General features: G+C 38.6%; 1 protein-coding gene across 1 annotated transcript; it reads left to right on the plus strand.

Moving 5' to 3' along the window:
- The first annotated feature begins 3790 nt into the window (after positions 1-3790).
- LOC308702722 (uncharacterized protein) lies at positions 3791-18209 on the plus strand. Its single transcript, XM_081385792.1, has 5 exons — positions 3791-3921; positions 7373-7696; positions 10217-10359; positions 15858-15912; positions 16036-18209. Exons 2-5 carry the CDS (start codon positions 7648-7650, stop codon positions 16164-16166), a joined length of 378 nt encoding a protein of 125 aa, XP_081241918.1. The 5' UTR covers positions 3791-3921; positions 7373-7647; the 3' UTR covers positions 16167-18209.
- The last annotated feature ends 4480 nt before the right edge of the window (positions 18210-22689 follow it).

Here is a 22689-nt window from a genome sequence, read left to right on the forward strand (position 1 = left end):
GAGACATAACATCTCAGAAACAGGACCAGCTACAACACATATACTAAAGTTTGTGCAGTAAGCTACAGACATAAAAAATAAATATGCAATAATGATACTAAATACCTTGCCTTTTATGTTGTATTGAAGATTTAAAACAACAAACATCACCTTGTGGAATATTTTCCAAAGACTGATTAAATTTTTCTAAATTAATTGCAATCCTTAAAATTCTGTTACATAAAATAGGCTATCTCCCTTTGGAGTGACTGATTTTTGTAACCTTACAGATCTTTTTTATGCAAACAGCAACACAACACACTAAAGTTGAAAAAAAAAAAAAAAGAATAGTAGGGCCATACTATAATAGGTTTGAATAGTAGGTTCATTAAAAAATGAACATGTAGCTACTGATATTTATCCAAATGAATCGACATTGAATCAAGATCGGAATCGAACCACAAGCTTAGGTATAAATTGCTAAATTAAGAAGTTGGCAGCCTACCTATATTTAAGCACGGATCAAATGTATATGCGTTAAGTTCCGCGAGGTTGAGTTGATTATCACAGGCAGTCAAAAGCAGCTAAACATGAACTTACCGTTAAACTTGTCGATAAGACTGGGTAACTGCCACTCGAAGAGAAGAGTTCATATCCATATGGTTTTCTAACTAGGAAAAAAAACGAAATTTTAAATTACACCACTTACCAAAAACGAATTTATGTAGCCTATGTAAAAAATACTTTTTGTACCACACCAAATCACCTCACTGGTCCAACCCACGGCAAGTGATGCACGCACACGCACGCACTTTGAAAGTGTTCGCGGTGCTGATAAGTCGATTCATTTCCGGGAATCATTTTGTTTCAAACTTGGAAGTGTGAACAGGTTTATTGAACCGGATGGTAGTTTCTTTTATAACTGCGGTCCCACGACATTTACGTAGGCTACTTTTTATGTTTTTTACATGTCGGTAAGGACAATTGCAGGCGTTTTACCTAAGAGCAGCGAGTCATATTACTCAATTGTTTTGTTTTGAGTGACTCGACTCACTTTGTTCAATTCGCTTGTCAGTGACAGAAACGACTCTTTCCTCTGTTTTCACAGATATTCACATATTTCATAGTTCCGTGTGATACAGAATCATTAACTGTATTAATCTGTCGTCTCACATTAAAATGACTATGCGAGTCAATATCTGATTCTGAGGTAACTGTTTGTCGTACAAGTTGCATCACCAATTTTAGTCTGACTATATAAGTTTAAGAATTATTGGTGCGAAAAAAGTTATAATTGTGCTAATTCAAACTAAATATTAATAAAGAATAAAATAAAACATTATAAACTTACCTTAAAACAGTTGCACCCAGCTGCTTTGCCCCTTTGTCCTCTCAAAATGACAGCTTGGGAGCGAATTTAAACATCTCCAAGGCGGGAAGCTCGTGAAACAACCCAGCGTTGCGACCCAGCAGGTTTAACCCAAAAACTGGAAAATTAAAACTACCCAAAGGTGTTTAAAATGTGATAAAATAACCCAACAAAATTACCCAACAGACTTGACCCAGCATTCTGGGTTAAAAAACAACCCAGCATTTTTTAGAGTGAAGATGAGAGCAAATCCGCCCAGATCGGAGATTATACTAGGCTATGTATTGGCCTATTATAGCTACAAAACATAACCCTAACCGTACCCCTTCAATAACATAAATGAAAAGAAAAAAAACACAGTAGAGTTTAATTATTGAAATACTTAAAAACGGGGGGAACGAACAGGAATAGTTCTGCCATCTGTGATCGCTATACGCAGGGCTTAATTTGAGCCGGAACACGCCGGAACATGTTCCGGCACCTCCGACATTGGATCCGGAACCTTTTTTATTGGATCCGGCACCTCCCGTCCCGTGTCAATAAAATTAATTGCCTAAATGAAATAAAATAAAATTACTGTTTTAGTGTTCAATGTTTGTGACACATGACTTGCGCGCTTGTTGTACGAGTTGAGATTGATGTTAGCCTCGATCGTTTCACTCAGGGGAAAAATGTCAAAAAGACGACAGTCAGATCCCAAACAAGCAAAAATCGTTTCTGCTGATCAAAAAGGAGACCACGGTGGACACAGTAGCCTAGTATCGACATTATATCTCGTTATTTCGACATAATAAGGGGACATTCTAATCTGCCATATTAAGCGTTCTTATAATGGTTTTCTTTATATGGGAGGAAAATGCTTAACGTGTAAATGCGTTCATATTATGGGCTCATCTGATTTTTTGTACATAGCATATTTGTCAGGATTTTAGTATCATAATGATTAATAACGCACAATTATCCGTGAACTTGATTTGAACAAATGCCTTTCACTTGTGTGTGCAAAATTCAGAATTAAATTAATGTGCAGAAATGTGTACAAATAGAGAGTATGTAGGCCTACTATGCCGTTGTAGCCATTAAAAAAGCGCATTTAGTTTCATATTTGTTAAAATATTATAATGTTTTTTTTTTTTCATGTTGATTTATGAAAAGTGAACAGCACTACCGAGTAAGATAGGATGCGCAATATGAGACATGGAGCGGGTCAGACATGATTTTGTCCGTTGAAGTTGAAGTTGAAGTTGTTTAGAAAGCCTTTCTTTAAAGTGAATTTCGTTTTGTATAAATTGTATCTTAATTTTAATAAAATTTTCATCAACCATTTGCCTGTAGGCCTATTTATTGAATACGAAACAAATATAACGGAGGCACCCGCGCGCTCACTTGCATTGCACGTGAACTACAGCACGAAACTCAGTGTATGCCTCACACAGACATGACAAATACATCAAATACACAAAGCTTGAAATGTCTTTAAACGAAATAATTCAAAACGAAAAAGGAAAAAGGCTTGATTATGTAATCCATTAGGCCTATTTATGTGCATTTTTCTCTATAAGTGCGTTCACACGGAGATGGCGATCGTCAACTTCATCTTTGCAGCTGAGTCGACAATTTTAGAGAAAATACTTTATTGTTTTTATTAATAAAAATCAATACACGCGTCACCGGATTTACAGATGCACGCACACATATTATTTCGAAATAACGAGATATTTTGTTGAAATAACAGTCATTATTATTAATTTATTTGTTCTATCTGTAATAAAATAAATAAATAAATAAACATTATTATTAATAATAGCCTACATCTTTTAGAATATTTGATTGAATGCTGAATGTTATTTAAGTAGCCTACTTGTTCAATTTAATAAAATTAAAACTTTAATTGTGATCATTAACATAACTGAATATTAAATATTTAGTGGCCAAGTTTTGCGCAGCTCCCCGTCAATGATCTATCTATAGCACCCACTCAGCTGGCGCTGTCCCTGCAGAGAAGCTACGTAGGCAGTGTAATTATTATTATTATTTTTTTTTTTTGTTGTTCCGTTACCTCCAACCCTCGTTTTGAGTCGCCGGATCCACCCCCCCTCTGCGCTCCGGGACCTCCCACTTTACAAATTAAGCACTGGCTATACGGCTTAGGTGGTGATAGTGAAAATATAAAAACGAGGAAAGTGGAAGAAAATAGCATTATAAGCTGTTTTAGTTTAACAATGTATCCAACAAACATGCAGCCTATAGAAAAGAAACGCATTGTAAAATGAAATACCCAAATCCTAGGGTTGACTTTCGTAATTCGTAAGACAGAAGTAGGCTAGCCTACAAGAGTCGTAAAGAGGTTAGCGATTGGCTGTGAGGAGACGTCGTCAGCTCTACGCGTTTCATTATTGGCTGCGGCATGGCTAAAGGCAGCTGAACCCACCCATTCGGCCTGGGCGTGTACTGCGGCCGAGGTGGAGATATGTTGTGTGGTAAAGAAACGAGGCTGTGAGTTTGGGTTAGTGCGCCATTTCGCAAGAACAGAAACGATGAGCTGGTTTTCCAAACCTTCCTCGCAGTCTCAAGTAAGTAAAATATGTTCACATTCGAGAGTATGAATCTGTTAATTAGATATAATCTAGATATGACTGTATATGTTAGACTAACATACTGCAAATTTAACAGTTAACACATTGCGTTGTTTAACAAATAGTATACCATGACGTTTTAAAGTAATAAAAAGAGCATTTCTTTTATAACTCGGAATTTAGATGATCTGAAATTGTTCAGAGATCAGGTAAAACCCACAGACGCTTGTTTATTTGAGTCCTCATGATTCATGGGTTACATAGACTGTAAAGAATATGGACGACGAACCAGAGAGAACTGAAGCCGCCAGTGTCCCGATATGGCGCTGACATCTTGTATTGGGGTTGAATTTAGACTTGACTGTAAAATTGGTTGTCGGGCAGAATTCGTAATGAATATTTGGTTGTTGCTTAAAAAAAAACCTAAAACCTATTGTTGGTGAGTTTTTATTTTATTTATTTTTTGGCCGTCACTAAAGAGTATAGAAGATATATATATTACTTCACAGTTCACACTCCACCCCAGTAGGTGGCGGAACTGGTTTGCCAACCGCCAGAAAACAACACAAAAAAAGAGCCCGTCCCTATGCGCGCGACCCTATACGCGCGACACACACCCCAGACTGAAAGCAGCGCTAGCGTTTGTTTCGACACTGAAGTGAACTTTTTGGCTTTGTTTTGAAGTTGTTGTTTGTTTGTTTTTTACGAAAATGATCACCGTAGTAGTCTGGCTCTTTATCGCTGCTGCTGCTACAGGTAGGTGGGCAGTTCTGTGTGGACATCATCAGGGAATGGGTCCGAAAAGTGCTAAATGAAAAGACTGTAGAACCGACCAGGGGTGCGTTTCCCGAAAGCATCGTTAGCCAACTATGGTCGCAAGTTCCGTCGTTACCAATGGAGTTCAATGGACATTGCGATGAACTTGCGACCATAGTTGGCCAACGATGCTTTCGGGAAACGCACCCCAGCTCCGATGTTACCGGTGTTGTGTGCCACTCGACCGAGTAACGTTAGACTCCTGTGATTTGTTTCATGCTTCAGAATCTCTGTTAAGGGAAGGAACATAGTGAGTGAGCATCGATACTGCCTGTTTTTCACCGTGCATTTTACTAAAGTGATCCGCATGTGCATAAGAACAGTAACACCGAAGGCATGCTGTCATGTAGAAGTAAAACGTAATGATAATTTGGTGACAGGAATAATGAGACGCGCGTACACACACACTCTCCGTCTACGCGCACACACACACACAAACAAACAAACTCTCTGGCTCCGCGCACATGCCCCCCCAGCGGTGAACCAGAAGTCTAGTGTTTCAACACTGTTATGACCTAACGAAGCCTCGTTTTCTCTGTGCGTTCACACCGCCGGCGGCGAGAGCGTCAAAGTGGCCGGAAGCCATTCATTTTCAATGAGAGCCGGCGGCGAGCTCCGGCGAGGGCGGCGCGGCGCGTCTTGGACGGCGAGAGGAGTTGAAATCAAGTCAACTTTATGGTAATAAGCTATGACGCGGTTCGGCGGCAACCAATCGGAATGTAGAAGTCCTCCGCCTGAGAGGAAAAAAATCACGCATTCTAATCTACGTCAGAGCGTCCCCGAATCTTTCTACAGCGTCGGTGGCAATTTTGCTACAATTTTGCGCTCTCGCCGGCGGCGGTGTGAACGTACAGTAAGGATTCGTTAAAGGTTTGAAGCTTCATGAAGCAGTGTTTTGAAATAGCCATCACTGAATTTAGACCGTGATAGAGAGTAGTGAGTGAGCATTGATTGATGCTCTCTGGTTTTCACAGTGCATTTTTTTTTTATTAAGGTGACCCTGCATTTGAACAGTTACACAGATGACACGCTTTTATATTGAGGATGAATGTGTGCATATTGTGAATTCATTTAATTGAACCTGGCAACCGGCTTTCCTGAAAGCCTTTGCACATAGTTAAAATGCATTATAATACATTCTTAGTTCATAGTTCTTTGACTAGCTTTCTTTCTTTTTCTTTTTATTTCTTCCCTTAAAAAACAACTAATTTTTCATTTAAACAATAATATCATCATAATATATGTTATTTTAAGTTTAATTCTAATAAAGTTTGAAGAAAAATAAATACAACTGCAGCAGTTTCTGATTATTTCTTGGTCTAAATAGTCTACATAATGAATACAAGTCAAAGACATTATGTAAATTAAACATTTTTACATTTACAATATATTATTTCTCCAGACACACATTAGTTTGTAAAGTGCAGCCACTGTAACGTTAACCTTCTTGCATGTTGGTCTACATTAAAAACATCTGGAGATATACACACGTTGACATTTTGGTAGTGTTGTGGTGAGCATTATGTGATGTTGGGCTATCGGTTTGTAAGGGGCTTACTCTGTATTGCAGTATTTGCCTGCCATTTCCTGATTTGGGTTTACAGACCGTGGTTTGGTTGCCATTTTCATGTTCTTTGATTAACTTTGTTTTGATAAACCACCATATGGACTTGTTGTTTTGGCTTTGCTGTCTCTTGAGCAATATTGCTTCACTTAAAATAACTTTTTGAATGAATCTATTTTACTTTTTCTAAAGAAGCCTTTGTATTTGCCTTGTAACAATTGTGGACTGAAGAGTTGTGGGACAGGAGACTGGAGCTCAAAGAAGCTAAATTATTTTTGGTTATTTTGTTACGGAAGGACTAAACAGTGATCCTGATTTGTAATCATTTTATCTACAAGAACAAAACTAGTCGCTTTAGTATCTAGGCATTTTATGGTCTCAAACATGCAGTATATTTCTATAGTAAAATGGCCTCTTATGTCAAAATATCACATGTGATTCATGACCTTTTTAAAGGGATAGTTCGCCCAAAAATGATATTTAAGCCATGATTTACTCACCCTAAAGCCGTTCGAGATGCATACGTCAATCTTTTGACCCAATCAAATCGCAAAAATTCATCTCTGTGAACGCGCACCGACCGCCACCGGAAGCCAGTTATTTTAGTTTATAAAGTTTTAAATATGTATATTTTTACGACAAAACCGCACGGATTACCCTCAGAAGGCCTTCGTTTATCCCCCTGGAGCCGGATGGATTATTTTTGTGAAGGATGCATGTACATTTTCCGACGTGAATCAGCTGGACCCCATTTCTTCACATTATAACCACTGAAAGATCTAAGACATTTTCTAAAATAACTGAAAATGTGTTCGTCTGAAAAAAGATTGACGTATGCCTCTCGAACGGCTTTAGGGTGAGTAAATCATGGCTTAAATATCATTTTTGGGCGAACTATCCCTTTAATACATTCAGTTAATTTAAAAAAAAAAGTAATGATAATCAGGTTTGGAACCAATTACGCTACTTCTGCCTCATTAACGGCTGTTGGAATACATAAGATGACTTGGGAAACTGTTCTAAAGTATAGTAAATAATTTCCTTCTTTGTTTCTTTCTTTCTAAACAGTCGCTGTGCACGTTGCTGGGTTGGAGTTTGAGGCAACGGAAGGACACAATGTTTCCATACTCTTCAAAACCGGTCTGGAGAGAGTCGATGAAGTCAGAATCAGTTTTGAAGGAGAGGGCAAGAGAAAACTTTTGCTTGCACGGTACTGTTTCCCTGCCGCTGTTCTCACCTGTGACCCCTTTGAAGCACAACATCTGCAAGTTGAAGGAGGAAATGTGTCCTTGATTCTTCTGAAAGTGAACATCTCCAGTTCAGGCCTCTATATAGCACGAGTCATGACTGCTAATGTAGAGACTAAGGTGACTGCTACGCTTGTTGTAAACCGTGAGTATATTACTATTATAAATCTGTTTGCCTGTAATGTACCAGAATCAAGATTATAAGATAGATAATATTAATGGTCATAACTGTGCTCATAAAGTCTATTAGCTGCCTTATTAGCTATCCACTGTCGGGTCAGTGTGAGCCAGGGCTTTAACCCTCTGAGGTCGACAAACGCGCCGGCGCGTTTTGCTGGATTTTTTTCACATAGCAGCAACATAAACTTAAAAAAATTCGTAATTTGTGGTCATAAAAATAAAATAAATACATGATTATAAACTATAGAGTGTCTTCATTTTTTTGTGTACGCTCACATTAACATCAAAACCTTGTTTTTATTTTTAAATAAATAAAATAAACAGGGTGCGCTTTCAGCTCACTCTGTCTCCGCAAAAATCTTTCTGAAACAAGTCTGGAAAATGAACTGAAACTCAGCTAATACTTATCACACAACCATGAAACATGCGTCTAAAGAAAGCTTTAAATTTCTACTTTTAAATAAAACAATTCACATTCAAAACAAATATTCTCCTGCAATGTAATCTGTATGAAACTAAATAGAAGTACAGTTTCTCCCGTCTCATCTAATTATCGATAATGAGTTCACACCCACTCGCAGAGCGCGCTATTCATAAGATAATGTGCTGAGGTGATCTATGCAAAATAAGGTAAACGCCCCCTGAAATGCCTTCAAACCTCTATGCTTCAAACCAGCAAGTTTCATTCATTCACATTCCTGCGCTGTTGGAATATGACACGAGTTCAGATTTTGCTCAGAAGAAGAGCAGGACTCTGACGAGTCGACGAACGTTTGTATTTTGAGCAACGAACGTTGAGCGACTTGATCCAGCCGTGGATAATATTTCGGGTGAGTAAGTCTTTTAAATTTACTTGCATTAGTTGACACGTGTTCGCATTTATGAGGAAAAAACAATATTACGTGACAGTTCTCCATTATGGACGCGAGCGCTTTGAAAGCAGCAGACTTTCAAACTTTCACAGAGACCTCAAAACAGAAAGCACAAATCCTTTCTTTAAAACGAATTTCGTTTTGTATTAATTGTATCTTAATTTTAATATTATTTTCATTAACAAATTTAATACATAAAAAGCAATCACAACATAACTTCATCTTTGCCAGAAGTTAATAAACAATTACAATGTCTTATTGCAATATTTTACATATTCATAATCATTACTTTTGATGGATCTTTGAGGCAGCTTTTTAGGTTTATGGCGTTTTGGAAAAGAGCTTCACGTACAAACAATGTTTCACCAAGGCACAGAAAATGACATGATAAAATAAAAATAATTAATATATCATTTTACAAAACGGTTTTGCGCATGTGCTTCTGCGCGCACTATTTCGAATTTATGTATGCGTTTTTAATGAGCAAATTTAGAACATTATGTTCCTCCACATAGAGGAATTACAATAAAACACTGAAAAACAAAACCTCCTCTACTTCTTTGTTCAGGCTGTGATGGGCCATTAAGTCATTGGGGGGGTGTCTGTCACACCCTGGTCTGAATCTCATTAATATTTATAGCCATTACCACTCCCATGCATAAACCTCTTCTGACAAAAAAACTGTTTTACAATGTTTAAATCAATGTATTGTTTTATGAAAACGATTAGGCAGGATGATTTTCACATCATTTTGAAGAAAAAACACTAGGGAACAAGATCCATTAGTCAAAAGTCTTGTGGACACATATTTACTATATTTTTGTGGTGTTATTTCAGCAACTTTCATTTTTATTTTTTCAAATAACCACGCATAAACATTATTTTCTTAAACACAAAGATTTACAAGCATGTTGATCAGATATGATGGTAGCCCTGTTTGTGCTTTATAGAGTGAATTTACACCTTTGCCATTAACATGTTTATGAATAACTGAAAAAAGCACAAATGTCAGAGCATGTCAGAACACCTCCAGGGCCCAGAAAACAGCTCAGACTCCAGAGGGTTAAACGGGCCGTGCCGGGCTAAAGGCCTGGTGCACCAAATGCACTGTCGGGCCAGAAGCTCCACAGTGCTTCAATAAAACGCGCCCGTAACACGCCTCTCTGGAACAACCTCACACTAACCCATCAGTTCACCAACAAATGGATGTTTATCAGAAAACTAATCCGAAAGAAATCACAGAAACAGCGAAATAGCAAAACAAACATGATAAAAGCGGCCGTTTGCTGGCATTTGTTTACTTGAATATTTAAACCCAAGCATCGATGTTTTACCACAGGTTTACAATAAAAAGTGATACACTGATCTTAATGAATTAAATTGTGTCAAAATTGCACATTAGTCACACAGAAATAAAGTGGTTTACCGTTAGGTCTATTTCACAGAAGAAATGTGAACAGTCGCTGTTTCTGTTTATTGGGTAGTTACAGGACATAAAGAGCAAAAGCTTGTCTGATAGTAGGTTTGGTCAGTAATGTTTTAAGGTGATAAAGGTCGTTTGACTTGCAGTTTATAATCCTCTAATTGTCTCTTGTTCCTGTTGTCTCTTACAGAAGCTCCAGTTACTTTCACTACAGCTCCTCCACACTCCACCAACCCACCACCTCCCAACTCCTCTGACCTCCGAGGGCTTTACGCTTTAGTTCCAGTCTTCATCGTCATCATCTTGGGCTTTTCCTTCTGGAAACTCAGGAAGGCAAGTATTACTTACATTTATTCTTTTATCAATGGTTATGAGCAGCGCTGCAGTTCTAATAAAGTCGCTGCTAAACCCAGGACAGTTTAGTTGTCCTCCTGAGCTCTTCTGTATCACTAAAGGCTCGGGTATACTTTCAGTTTCCACATCCAGATGCGTCTCGCGCACATCCGTGTCCGCACAGCTTTCAAAGTATGTTCGTGGCTGAGTTCGACACATGCGCAGTACAATGTTGAATGACGTCTTTGACGCTCTTCATCAAGCCCTTGCACAGATACACACAGAAGTGTTTAAAGGGGACATATCATGCCAAATGCACTTTTTTTAGCCCTTAAATGCATTGTGTTGTATATTTGGAGTGTTTAGAAGTACAGAAAATATGAAATTATTCTCTTAAGGTGCTTCGTTGATATCTTTATATTCTGTTTTGGTCATATTTTTCAACCTGTTCCGATTTTTCTGTTCTCTATGACGTTTTTTGAACTATTACGTCACAGTATTTGCAGCGGAACTGCCAAATAAGGACATTGACTTCTGGCCCAACACTTCGAGCAATCCGCCATTTTTATTTCTCGCTGCGATTTTGTAGTCCAAGCTAAAGGATGCAGAAGTTACGAGAGGGTAAGTTAAAATGTTCGGTTGTTGGATGTAGTAACCCACACGCTTCATTACACCGTCTAATGTAGATGAACTGCCGCGCTTGTTACAGGACGCAGGTTTAACTGAAAGAACGAGCAGAGAGAGAGAGAGAGAGAGAGACCCGGTCTCTCTCTCTCTCTCTCTCTCTCTCTCTCTCTCCCTCTCCCTCTCCCTCTCCCTCTCTCCCTCTCCCTCTCCCTCTCTCCCTCTCCCTCTCCCTCTCTCCCTCTCCCTCTCCCTCTCCCTCTCCCTCTCCCTCTCCCTCTCCCTCTCCCTCTCTCTCTCTCTCTCTCTCTCTCTCTCTCTCTCTCTCTCTCTCTCTCTCTCTCTCTCTCTCTCTCTCTCTCTCTCTTCAGAGCCAGGTGAAAGTGTAAACAAGACATCACCGTCTCCAAACTAGACGCTGTCTTGCTCTCTCTCCCTCGCACATATTAATCAAAATAAATCGACATGGTGGTAAAAGGTCGAAAGACCAAAGTTTCATGTGTAAATACAGTAACACACCATTGCGATACATCCATATGAAGACGTTGTTCTGCAGGTTCGTCGTCTTCATTTTCATCTCGCTCCGGCTCTGACTCTGGCTCGAACATGTAAGGCTGGCTGGACAAGTCTTCCGTTGTTGACATTTTGTTAATAACGTGTGAATAAAAAGTTTCTGTGCCGCTAGATAATCGTATCTCTGCTACAAAAATGGCCGAACGGGGTGGAGTTGCTCTCAGACGCACATCAGAAAAGGGGCCTGTGGAGCTATAATAATGAGGAATTCAGACCCAAGCATTGCAGTTCCGCTTTATATAGACTACAAATGTATGATTTATATGTAAAAAGGAACAATTTAAAAGCATGATATGTCTCCTTTAAAATAAGACGTCTATCAGTGGATCCCTAATATATTCCCTAATAGACGGATCCGCTGTTAGACGCCGTTTTCAAACGCTCCCGTGTGAATCTGTGTAAGCACTCTATGAAGAGCGTCAAACACGTTTTTGAAGCGTTGATCATTGAAGCCAATCAGAGATATGTGTTGAGTGTGTGAACATAATGGCCAATCAGAGGTGTTTAAGAATCTGTTTAACAGCGCTTAAAGGAGCATTTCACTCATGGGAACATTGATCTTTATTGAAAGTGGGTCATATATGTAGTCGAAATGTAAAATTAATTTAGAATTTAATGCCTTCTTGACTGAGGAAGGACAGAAAGTAACTTCAGGGCGCATTTGTATGAAAGACAACAACTCCCACAATGCACCACATTGCACCGCTCCGCAAGCCACTCCCACTAATCCGCCTATCCGCCTAGTTATCCGCCTATCAGAGAAGTCACTCTTCCGTCTACAAGGCTAGCTCCCACCAGAGCTTGAAATTCACTTCACACAAAATGTCTAGTTAGTTGGCGAACTCATTAGTGAATTACTCCTCGTTTGCATTTCTTTCGAAATGGTGAATTATTGGACGGTACCGGGATGTTCAGTCAGAACATATGTGGTGCGAAACTAGGATGGTTCACCACACAAACGTCCGTGTCCTCGTCTGATTCAGAGATTTCGTCCAGGAGAAATTGCCATCATTGAAATTCTTTACAGCAGACGGACTCTATCTCTGTCCATAAGCGCACAGTGAGAGCACCGGCGCCACCAGTCCGCCCCAGCTCCTCGTCAGGCAGGTCTTCTGCCTCCTGTTCCTCCAGCAGCCTCCACTGCTCTTCGCTATAATGCGGCTCGTAAAGGTAGCCACAAACACCTGATTCGAGCATCAGACTTCCGAAATCCTCTTCTTCCATATCATATTGAGTAACCCTCCGCTATTGTCGTAACTTCACATCTGGCTTCACAGCGCCTGTTAGCTTAGCTTCAAACAAGATGGAGGATATTGCTTTTAGTTTCTGCAAGTGGAGTCCCACCCACTGATCTGTAATAGGTCTGTAGCGTGAGCGGGTCCCACCCCTGGAAAGATGAGGAACGAGTGTTTGTAGTCTCAACCCCTCTACAAAGATATGGGACTTCCTGCTTAGAATGACCCAAAATGACGATTTTTGCATCATTATAAGCAGGAAGTGCAACACTGAATCCTTATTTCTCCCGTCTCAGGGGAAAATGAGGGAATAATGCACGGCCATTCAAAAATATGACTGGGTTTCTAACGATGCAAGGCTTTATGCAAATGAGTTAAGTGTCCCATTTGAGGCAAATGCTTGTATCGTCATGTTGCTTTTATGCTTGTATCTTGGTACCAAAGTCGGTACTTTTGAGAACTCGCGCTTGAGCAAAATAAGCAAGCTGACATTAGTACAATCTGGATCTTTTATTAAGAAAATACAATACAAAGTCATTTGCGTCTTTTAGTTTGTCAAGAGATTTAAAGCGTAGTTTTTGAAGAGTGCACATGTGTGAACGTGCTGTAGTGTAAGAACGAGCCAATGATTGAATCTGGAAATAAAGCTAAATAACTGAGAAAAATGAGAAATAGTCCTCAGATGCATGTCCATAATTTATAGCAGAAAGAAGTTATTACTCCATGTTCATGACATTAACCAACGTGGTTGAACGACCAATTTGCGACGATATGGTTTTGGGAAACAGTCGTGACTTGATTTCTTCAACGATGCATCGCACTAAAGTAGTGAAGCAGCAAGTTACATCGTTGTACAGAAAACACACATTTGAAGGCTACAGTTTTAATGTATTATTTATTTGTTGTTATTTTTGTTATTTATTTGTGATAGCATTAAAATTCATGTTTTTTATTTTCAAATACAGTAGTCATTATTTGAAGTGGATCAAAGTTCATCAAAGTTGTCTTAAGACAAGAACGGATATTGTTCAAAATTCATGTATGACTTCAAATGTTGACTACTGTAGTTAAATGAAAAAAATAATTTTAAAACGGTTACTATAGTCTTTGCTCTGGTACCAAAATTGGTTCAGAGAACCGTGAAATTTGACTGGTATTGGTACTGACTACTGAAATTTTGGTATCATGAATGTGAAACGTAGAGCCAAGCCTCTTTCTTTTTCTTTTTTCCTGTTTATGAGGTTTAATAACAGCCAGTTTGAAGGTTTTTGACGCATATCCTAATGACAATGATGAATTAATAATATTAAGAAGAGGATCTATGATTCTCTCAGTAGCTTAGTAATATATGGTCTAACATTTTTAATGTATTTGCATAATTAATTCTGAAAACGAAAAAAAAGCGCTTAAAGGGTTAGTTCACCCACAAATGAAAATGATGTCATTAATTACTCTCCCTCATGTCGTTCCAAGCCCGTAAGACCTCCGTTCATCTTCAGAACACAGTTTAAGATATTTTAGATTTAGTCCGAGAGATTTCTGTTCCTCCATTGAAAATGTATGGATGGTATACTGTTCACGTCCAGAAAGCTAATACAGACATCAAAGTAGTCCAAGTGACACCAGTGGCTCAATCTTAAGTTTATCAAGTGACGAGAATACTTTTTGTGCGCAAAAACAAACAAAAATAACGACTTTATTCCACTATTCATTTCCTTCTCTCTGGGCCTTGAGTTTTTTCACGTGGAATAACTGCACAGCGCTTCTGGGTTGTATGTCATACGCATCACACATGACCAGCATCGGCCAATAGTGAGCCTACGTGTGACGTGCAACACAGACGCTACGCTATTATACCACGCGAAAAAACTCGAGGCCCAGAGAGAAGGAAATGAATAGTGGAATAAAGCCGTTATTTTTGTTGTTTTTTGCACACAAAAAGTATTCTCGTCGCTTGATAAACTTAAAATTGAGCCACTGGTGTCACTTGGACTACTTTGATGTCTGTATTGCCTTTCTGGACGTGAACAGTATACCATCCATACATTTTCAATGGAGGAACAGAAATCTCTCGGACTAAATCTAAAATATCTTAAACTGTGTTCTGAAGATGAACGGAGGTCTTACGGGCTTGGAACGACATGAGGGAGAGTAATTACTGACAGAAATTAAGTTAAATAAGTTCAACTTTTAAAAAACGCATCTCTAGACCATGTGCTTTTTGTCGTTCCCCTGAACCAGTCCTTACTCCTGTTTATTATTGTGAAGCTGCTTTAAAACAATTTCTTTCTTTTTTTTGATATTATCTTTTTATTTGGAAAGGCAAAATCCCATCTCTTACATTAATTACAATTTTAGTCGTTCAAGTACATAGGTAGGGATGAATTCATTAAGTTTAGATGAGTTGTCCATATTGCCCTTCTGAGGTTTCCTTTACGGACCACTTCTTATTTCAGTTAGGAACAATAACAGGGACAGAGCAGAACTGGGATGCGCACCACTTCAGATAATTAAAACATCACTTAAAAAGAGGGCAGGTCTACACAAAGCACAAGTACAGTCAAATGAAATCGGGAAAAGGATATCTTTTCCATAACATAAATCTCATAGACAATTTCAATCCATTCATAAATGGTGGGTGGATCTACTTTTAACCATTTCTTCATAACAGATTTCTTACTGGCTGCCAATGGTATCGCCAGCAATTTTTTATCGTTGATATTCCACGTTTCGAACCCTAGATTGCCCCCAAATACACAGTTTCACATTTGAATGGAATGTTTACATTAAATACATTGTTTATATGTTTGTGGATCTCTTCCCAGTAACGTCTAATTGTCTGGCAGTAAACAATTTCTATTGTATATAGCATTATAAAAATAAAGGTGACTTGACTAACATTCTGATTTAGATGATTTAACAAGTTTAGACAGTGAATGGAATTGTTCCACTAGAGATCTACAGTGCAGAATAGCAGATGTTCCTGCATGGTTTTCCCCATTGTTTTCAACTGTGTAAACGGCACCTTTTATTTGGTTTACATTGTGTTTTTGTGTTGACTTGCAGAGGAGTACCCAGCGGATGATAATGAAGAAGCCACAGAAACTCCTGCTGTCTCCAGGTATGAAGATCTTCACTATTGTCTTTTCAGGTCTTTTGTTGCATCACATGACTTTTTCCATAAAGGATATTTCACGTTGCCATGTTCCTCACTAAGGACAGTTTTCTGCTGTTTTCTTCACAGCTCCAGTTGTCTCAACTGAAAACAAGGATTGGAAAAACGATTGCGGTGGTTGTGTAGTCGTCGCCATGGACGGCTGTGGAGAAAATGCTGAAGCTCTTCTTGTGTCTCAGAGAGTAGAGCTGTCGCGGTGAAGGATTTTTCCTTGTGGTAATCTTGAGAGGCTCAATAGTGCGATTTGCATTATTATTTATTTTGATTTATTTATATTTATTTGTTGCTATATAAGTGGTCCGCATTCACAAAAACGAGGACATTTCCAGTAACCGAAACTAAACAGCGTCTCTGCGCATTGAAAGGCTGTTACTCAGCGTGCAGTTACATTGTTGCGGCAATGGACTGTCTTTGAGTGAGTCATTAAACCGTTCATTCAACGAACACGTTCAAAAACGCTGATTCATTAAAAGATAGTAATGAAACAAGATGTTAATTATTTTTAACTTTGAGCTCCACTTTTCAAGACCAGCAATGCGTCACATGGGTAACGCTGAAACTGATGCTTGTCAGTAGTGCGGTACTACAATAATGCGGTTATCGCGACAGCCCTACTTAAAAGACCTTGTTCAAACTGTCAGTCCAAATCCAATTTTTGTGCATATCCAATCATGATTAGTAAGTGTGAACTCTAAAACAAACAAAAATAATCACATGAAATATGATTTTAACAGATCTGGTTTAATTTGAAAAAGATCAGTCTGGCACCCTCTGATAGACGACTGCTTTCAAACACTCACATATTTGTTTGTGTTTTTGCAGCGTTGTAGCGATTCATGCCTGTTTGTTCAGTGTGTGAATGCAGTGGCCAATGATAAGTATTTAAGTTATTCAGTATTGGCTGTTAATCAACAAACACTATGGAAATAAGAGATTGGATTATTATAACAGTTTTCACACTGTTATATATAGTTTTCACTCAGTCTGCAGCTGAAGTGAAGTGACATGAGCTTTATTGATTATTACTGTGCTCTTTGCTTGTTTTCTTTTTGTTTTCATAAGTTTTATTTTTTATGCTGATACACACTGCTAATTTTCTGTAGCGACTGACAACCAAATTAAATTGCAGTCTTGACATGGTGATAATCATATCAATGAACGGGACTAAAAACCCAGGTGTGTTTAAATCGATCAGTGCATTAAGTGTTGCAGTGTAAGGGCTATAGACCTTCTGCTGCTTCTGTTACTGTAACTTTGATTTTCATCTTATTACTTTTCTTTAGTTTATCGCATTGTTTACTTAACTGAACCGTATTTGAACTTTTGTTTCCTGTCAACCAGTAGAGTGTTAGCGCTTGCAACGCAAAGGTCATGGGTTTGATTCCCAGGGAAAGCAAGAACTGCTAAGAATGTAAATGTGTACCTTGAAATGCAATGTAAGTCACTTTGGATAAAAGCGTCTGCCAAATGTGTAAATGTAAATGAAAGCTACATACTATAGTTTTAATCATATTTATTTATAGTCATCCATAGCATTAAAAGCAACTAATTTATAAATTGAAGAACTTTGCCTTTTTAAACCCCAGTGCTTTGCGGTTTTGTGTGCAATATGAGTTGGTCAGTCAATATGCTGTGGTCATACATGCTGTCTGTGGGTCAAATGATACTGAAAGGAGATCAGACTTGAAGTAATACAGATTGAATTTGTATTTGAACTTGTATGTTGGTATTGATGCTCATAATCTTTTTGTTGTTGTTGTTTTAAGAAGTACAGTACAGTTATACAGATTTGACCATATTGTTGAGATTGCAGGTTTGATGAACAAAAGTTTCTACAGTAGATCTTCAACAATCAGATCAACACATCATGGGTTATGTTAGGATATGTGTATTTGGAGTCTTTATAAAAGAAGGGAAAATAATAAAATATTTGGCCAAAACAGCCCAACTACCTGATGTGAATAATGGAGTGTAATGATTCATGATCTGTTACAATAAATGAGTATGGACTGAGTGGACCCCTGTGTTTTAATGGACACACCATCCTGGTAGCACATTTCCTGAACCAAACATTCCCAAATTTTACAACAGGAGTGAACATCATATTTGGTAATGATCTTCCAAACCACAATGCCATGCAAAGAACAGTTTTTTTTTTCTTCAGCTTTCAGGTCGCAATTCATTAACAACACATTGTAAAGGCCAGACAGAAAAGGTGATTAAAAAATGTCCTGAGTAGAGCCAGATCTGTTTCAATTCTGTTATTTTCAAGCATTGTTTTGCACATTTCACTCATATTTCCCACTCAAATGCTGTTTCCATGTCTTCCACAATCAGCTCCTCATCCTGAACGTGACGCATTTCATTTAACAATATGGCATTTAACCAAAACTTATATCATACTAAAATAAACCATTATATTGTTTTGTTACCTCAGTTGAGCCATCTCCACGCTCTTCCTCTTCCCAATTCTTTGTGAGAATGAAGAAAGAAAGAAAGAAATGGTTAATATTTTGTTTGTTTGTTTAAACATGAAAGAAAATGTGCTCATTAATGGTGATTAAAATACTTTATGAATTAGGCTGAAAGATGAGGTATGAATTAGAAGGTCCGTGTGTTTTGATCACATTTCTTATTTCGAATGGAATAATGAGAAATTAGACGAAAAAAATATTTGAGTTAATAATATGATGTTCATGAATCAAATTGCACAAGACAACATTTCACATGAACATGTTTGTTTGTGTAGTATTACAAAATAAAAGTTTTAAGTTCTACTTAATCTTGGAGTTTGGTGACTTTAAAACTTATTAGGGTTTAGTGTATAAAGGTAGAACACAGGGTGGTTCCTTCACATTTGAAAAATTAATTTTTACTTTTGGTTGTTGTTTAGAACTAATACTTTGAAGCTGATATTTTAGAACTATACAATTGAATTTTTTTTGTTTAGAAATTATGACTTTAAGTTTTTATTCATTTCCATGAGTTTCTCAGGCCTTGCTATAATTTGCCAAGAAGGTAACATTAAAATACCTGAATAAACTGATCAGCAATAACTCTATTCGCTAAGTATTCAAGTCTCATTTGACACTTAATTCTTCCCATGAATTGTTCCAGTTATTCAAATATGTTGAATCCATTCACTAAAAGGATTAAAGGTCCCGTTCTACGTGATCCCATGTTTCAAAGTTTAGTTAGTGTGTAATGTTGTTGTTAGAGTATAAATAATATCTGTAAAATTATAACGTTCAAAGTTCAATGCCAAGCGAGATATTTTATTTAACAGAAGTTGACTACATAAAACGGCTCGATTGGACTACACCCCTCTACTTCCTTCTTTAGTGATGTCACTAGAACCGTGTTTAGACTAAGCTCCGCCCACAGGAATGCTCCCTCAACTCTACTGGCTACTTGCGCACTTCTTATAACTTAGGCTACTGTGTTTACTCAGCTCTTACAGTGATTTTCTGAAGTAAAACTGACGCTTCATCTTTTGTGTGATGTACAATAAACTTTATTAAACTCATCAGTACATGTTTGATCATCATTCGGACCTGGTCCGAAACAGCAGACTTGTAGGCTGTTAATAAATAATGGATACATACAAGCAGATGACAAATACGTTATAATAACCGTAATTAAACTACTAAACCATACCTGTTTCATCTCTATACAGCACTCTGACTCTGTAGGCATTATTGTCCGACTCGAAATGAACACCGTTACTGAGAGTTTCTGATATTATCATCATTCCGTGAGATGAATTTGTCCTGACAGACTGAGCGCGAGCTCATGAAGCTCCGCCCCCTGTGTCGTCCAGCAGCAGCTCATTTGCATTTAAAGGGGACACACTGAAACAGCTCGTTTTTCTGAGCCCCAGAAAATGTCAATTTAAACATGCTGTAAAAAATGATCTGATGAGTATTTTGAGCTGAAACTTCACATACACACTCTGGGGACATCAGAGACTTATTTTACATCTTGTGAAAAGGGGCATATAACGGGACCTTTAATTCAGTGACTCTTTCTGTATTTTACAGCATTGCACCACTAGATGGAGATCAGTGTGTGTGTGTGTGTGTGTGTGTGTGTGTGTGTGTGTGTGTGTGTAGTGAATCCTGGGTCCTGTCCTGCCAGTGAATCTCATCCTGAAAAGTGAAACCAATACATTTTGAATATGATATCACTGTAGAAATGTACTAGCAAACTTAGTTCTTCAGTTTGTATTATGTTAAGTTTTAGCTTAAAGGGATACTTCACCTCTGGGAAGATTAATGTGTATTTAAAATAGGTCATTTAAGTAGAAGAAATGTGAAGAAATTTTTGAATTTGGAGCTTTCTAGACTGAGAAAAGCCAGAAAATGTATTTTTGGCTTATATGGATGAAAGACAACAACTCCCAGAATGCACTTGCTTCGCTGCCTTAGGAGGCCACGCCTACCGGTAAGAGTGCGCAGTTGAAAACAACAAGGCTTACTTAGCCTACGTGATGAGTTTGCCAGGGATCTCTAGAGATCGCCCAAAATGTCCGGGATTCGGCTTTTGCGTTCTACAGTCGCCATTCATTATGTTTACTGTGGCGAGCAGGACGAGGCTGACGGCCGCGGGAGAACGGCGCGAGGCCGGTGGCGTCATTACTGAGACGCGCCGGGTCTCGCATCTCTCACGGAGGAGCGGGAATTTTCTTAGCAAGGGTAAAACGCACATCAACCGATCACTTGTTTAGCGTTCATGTAAACACTACATTCAGATTCACCGATCGGAATGAATTCAGTTAGATTGAAACAAAAGGGGTGCATGTAAACAATGAATGGCGACCGCAGAAAGCAAAAGCTGAATCCCGGACATTTTGAACGATCTCGCCCGCCGGACAAGTCCGGGAAAAGGAGGATGTAACCCCTACTTACTCAGCTTTCTCCTACTATTCAGCTTTCTCCACAGAACAAGAGCTTGCTAGCTTAGCTTCCAAAGAAAGACGGCTGACACTGTGTACATTCTGTGAGTGAGATCCCACCCTCTATGGGCGGGTTGAAAACATGCGGAACAACGCCATCTACTGGCTGTAGTCTTTAGCCTCTGGCCAGAAAATCCTCCGATGACGCAAAATGACGATTTTTGCGTCATCGGAGGATTTTTTCCAGACAAATAATACATAAATCTCTCCTCTCAGGGGGATATGAGGGGGGAAAGCATGGTAATTCGAAAATACTACAGGTTTTCTACTAATACAAAGCTTAATGCTAAATCCTGAAGTAACCCTTTAAGTTTACATTTGTTTAAGTAGGCCCACATAAAAGTGCAAACTGAAAAGTCTATTGTTATTTTATTTTTATTTTTTTTAACCAGGAAGGTCCCGTTGAGATACAATATCTCTTCTACAGGGAGTTCTGGTCAAGATAGGCAGCACAAGACAAAAAGTATAGGCTACATAACCCAACATAATAAACAAACGCAAAATACCCATATCTTAAAGACAATTCAAATCTATAATCAACTATTAAAACATTTACACCGTTCTATAAAAACAAACAAAGTTCTCAGTTGCCTGAATTCATTTTTGCTAATTGTGCAGTCTGTTGTCAATACCTTAAACCATTTCACATGGTAAAACACAATTTGCAGATCTCACTTCGACTTTTCAGCAAAACTCTAAACACATTCTCATTCTCAAAACACATTCTGCACTCTAATGCACATGTCATCCATACTGGTAAACACAAGAGGCAACAATCAAATACAAATAGAGAACACGCGTCATTGATTGAACACAACCACTCAAAATTGATTTAACCTGTTTCAAATGATGTGACACAACCAATATGAGCCAGTTCAAAGAGTGAACAGGTTGTTGAATTATCCCTACATCCGTTCTTCATCAGTTCTTCCTCAATTCTTCCTCAGTTCAGTGGAAGAGAATAATTAAAAAATAATTATTCTGTGCTGTAATGTAGAGCTTTCTCTCCAGCAAGTCAGTGTGTGCTGTAATGAAGAGCTTTCTCTCCAGCAAGTCAGTGTGTGCTGTAATGAAGAGCTTTCTCTCCAGCAAGTCAGTGTGTGCTGTAATGTAGAGCTTTCTCTCCAGCAAGTCAGTGTGTGCTGTAATGAAGAGCTTTCTCTCCAGCAAGTCAGTGTGTGCTGTAATGAAGAGCTTTCTCTCCAGCAAGTCAGTGTGTGCTGTAATGTAGAGCTTTCTCTCCAGCAAGTCAGTGTGTGCTGTAATGTAGAGCTTTCTCTCCAGCAAGTCAGTGTGTGCTGTAATGAAGAGCTTTCTCTCCAGCAAGTCAGTGTGTGCTGTAATGTAGAGCTTTCTCTCCAGCAAGTCAGTGTGTGCTGTAATGAAGAGCTTTCTCTCCAGCAAGTCAGTGTGTGCTGTAATGTAGAGCTTTCTCTCCAGCAAGTCAGTGTGTGCTGTAATGTAGAGCTTTCTCTCCAGCAAGTCAGTGTGTGCTGTAATGAAGAGCTTTCTCTCCAGCAAGTCAGTGTGTGCTGTAATGTAGAGCTTTCTCTCCAGCAAGTCAGTGTGTGCTGTAATGTAGAGCTTTCTCTCCAGCAAGTCAGTGTGTGCTGTAATGTAGAGCTTTCTCTCCAGCAAGTCAGTGTGTGCTGTAATGTAGAGCTTTCTCTCCAGCAAGTCAGTGTGTGCTGTAATGAAGAGCTTTCTCTCCAGCAAGTCAGTGTGTGCTGTAATGAAGAGCTTTCTCTCCAGCAAGTCAGTGTGTGCTG

The sequence above is a fragment of the Scardinius erythrophthalmus genome (assembly GCF_964197995.2).
Source record: "Scardinius erythrophthalmus genome assembly, chromosome: 15".
NCBI lineage: Eukaryota > Metazoa > Chordata > Actinopteri > Cypriniformes > Leuciscidae > Scardinius > Scardinius erythrophthalmus.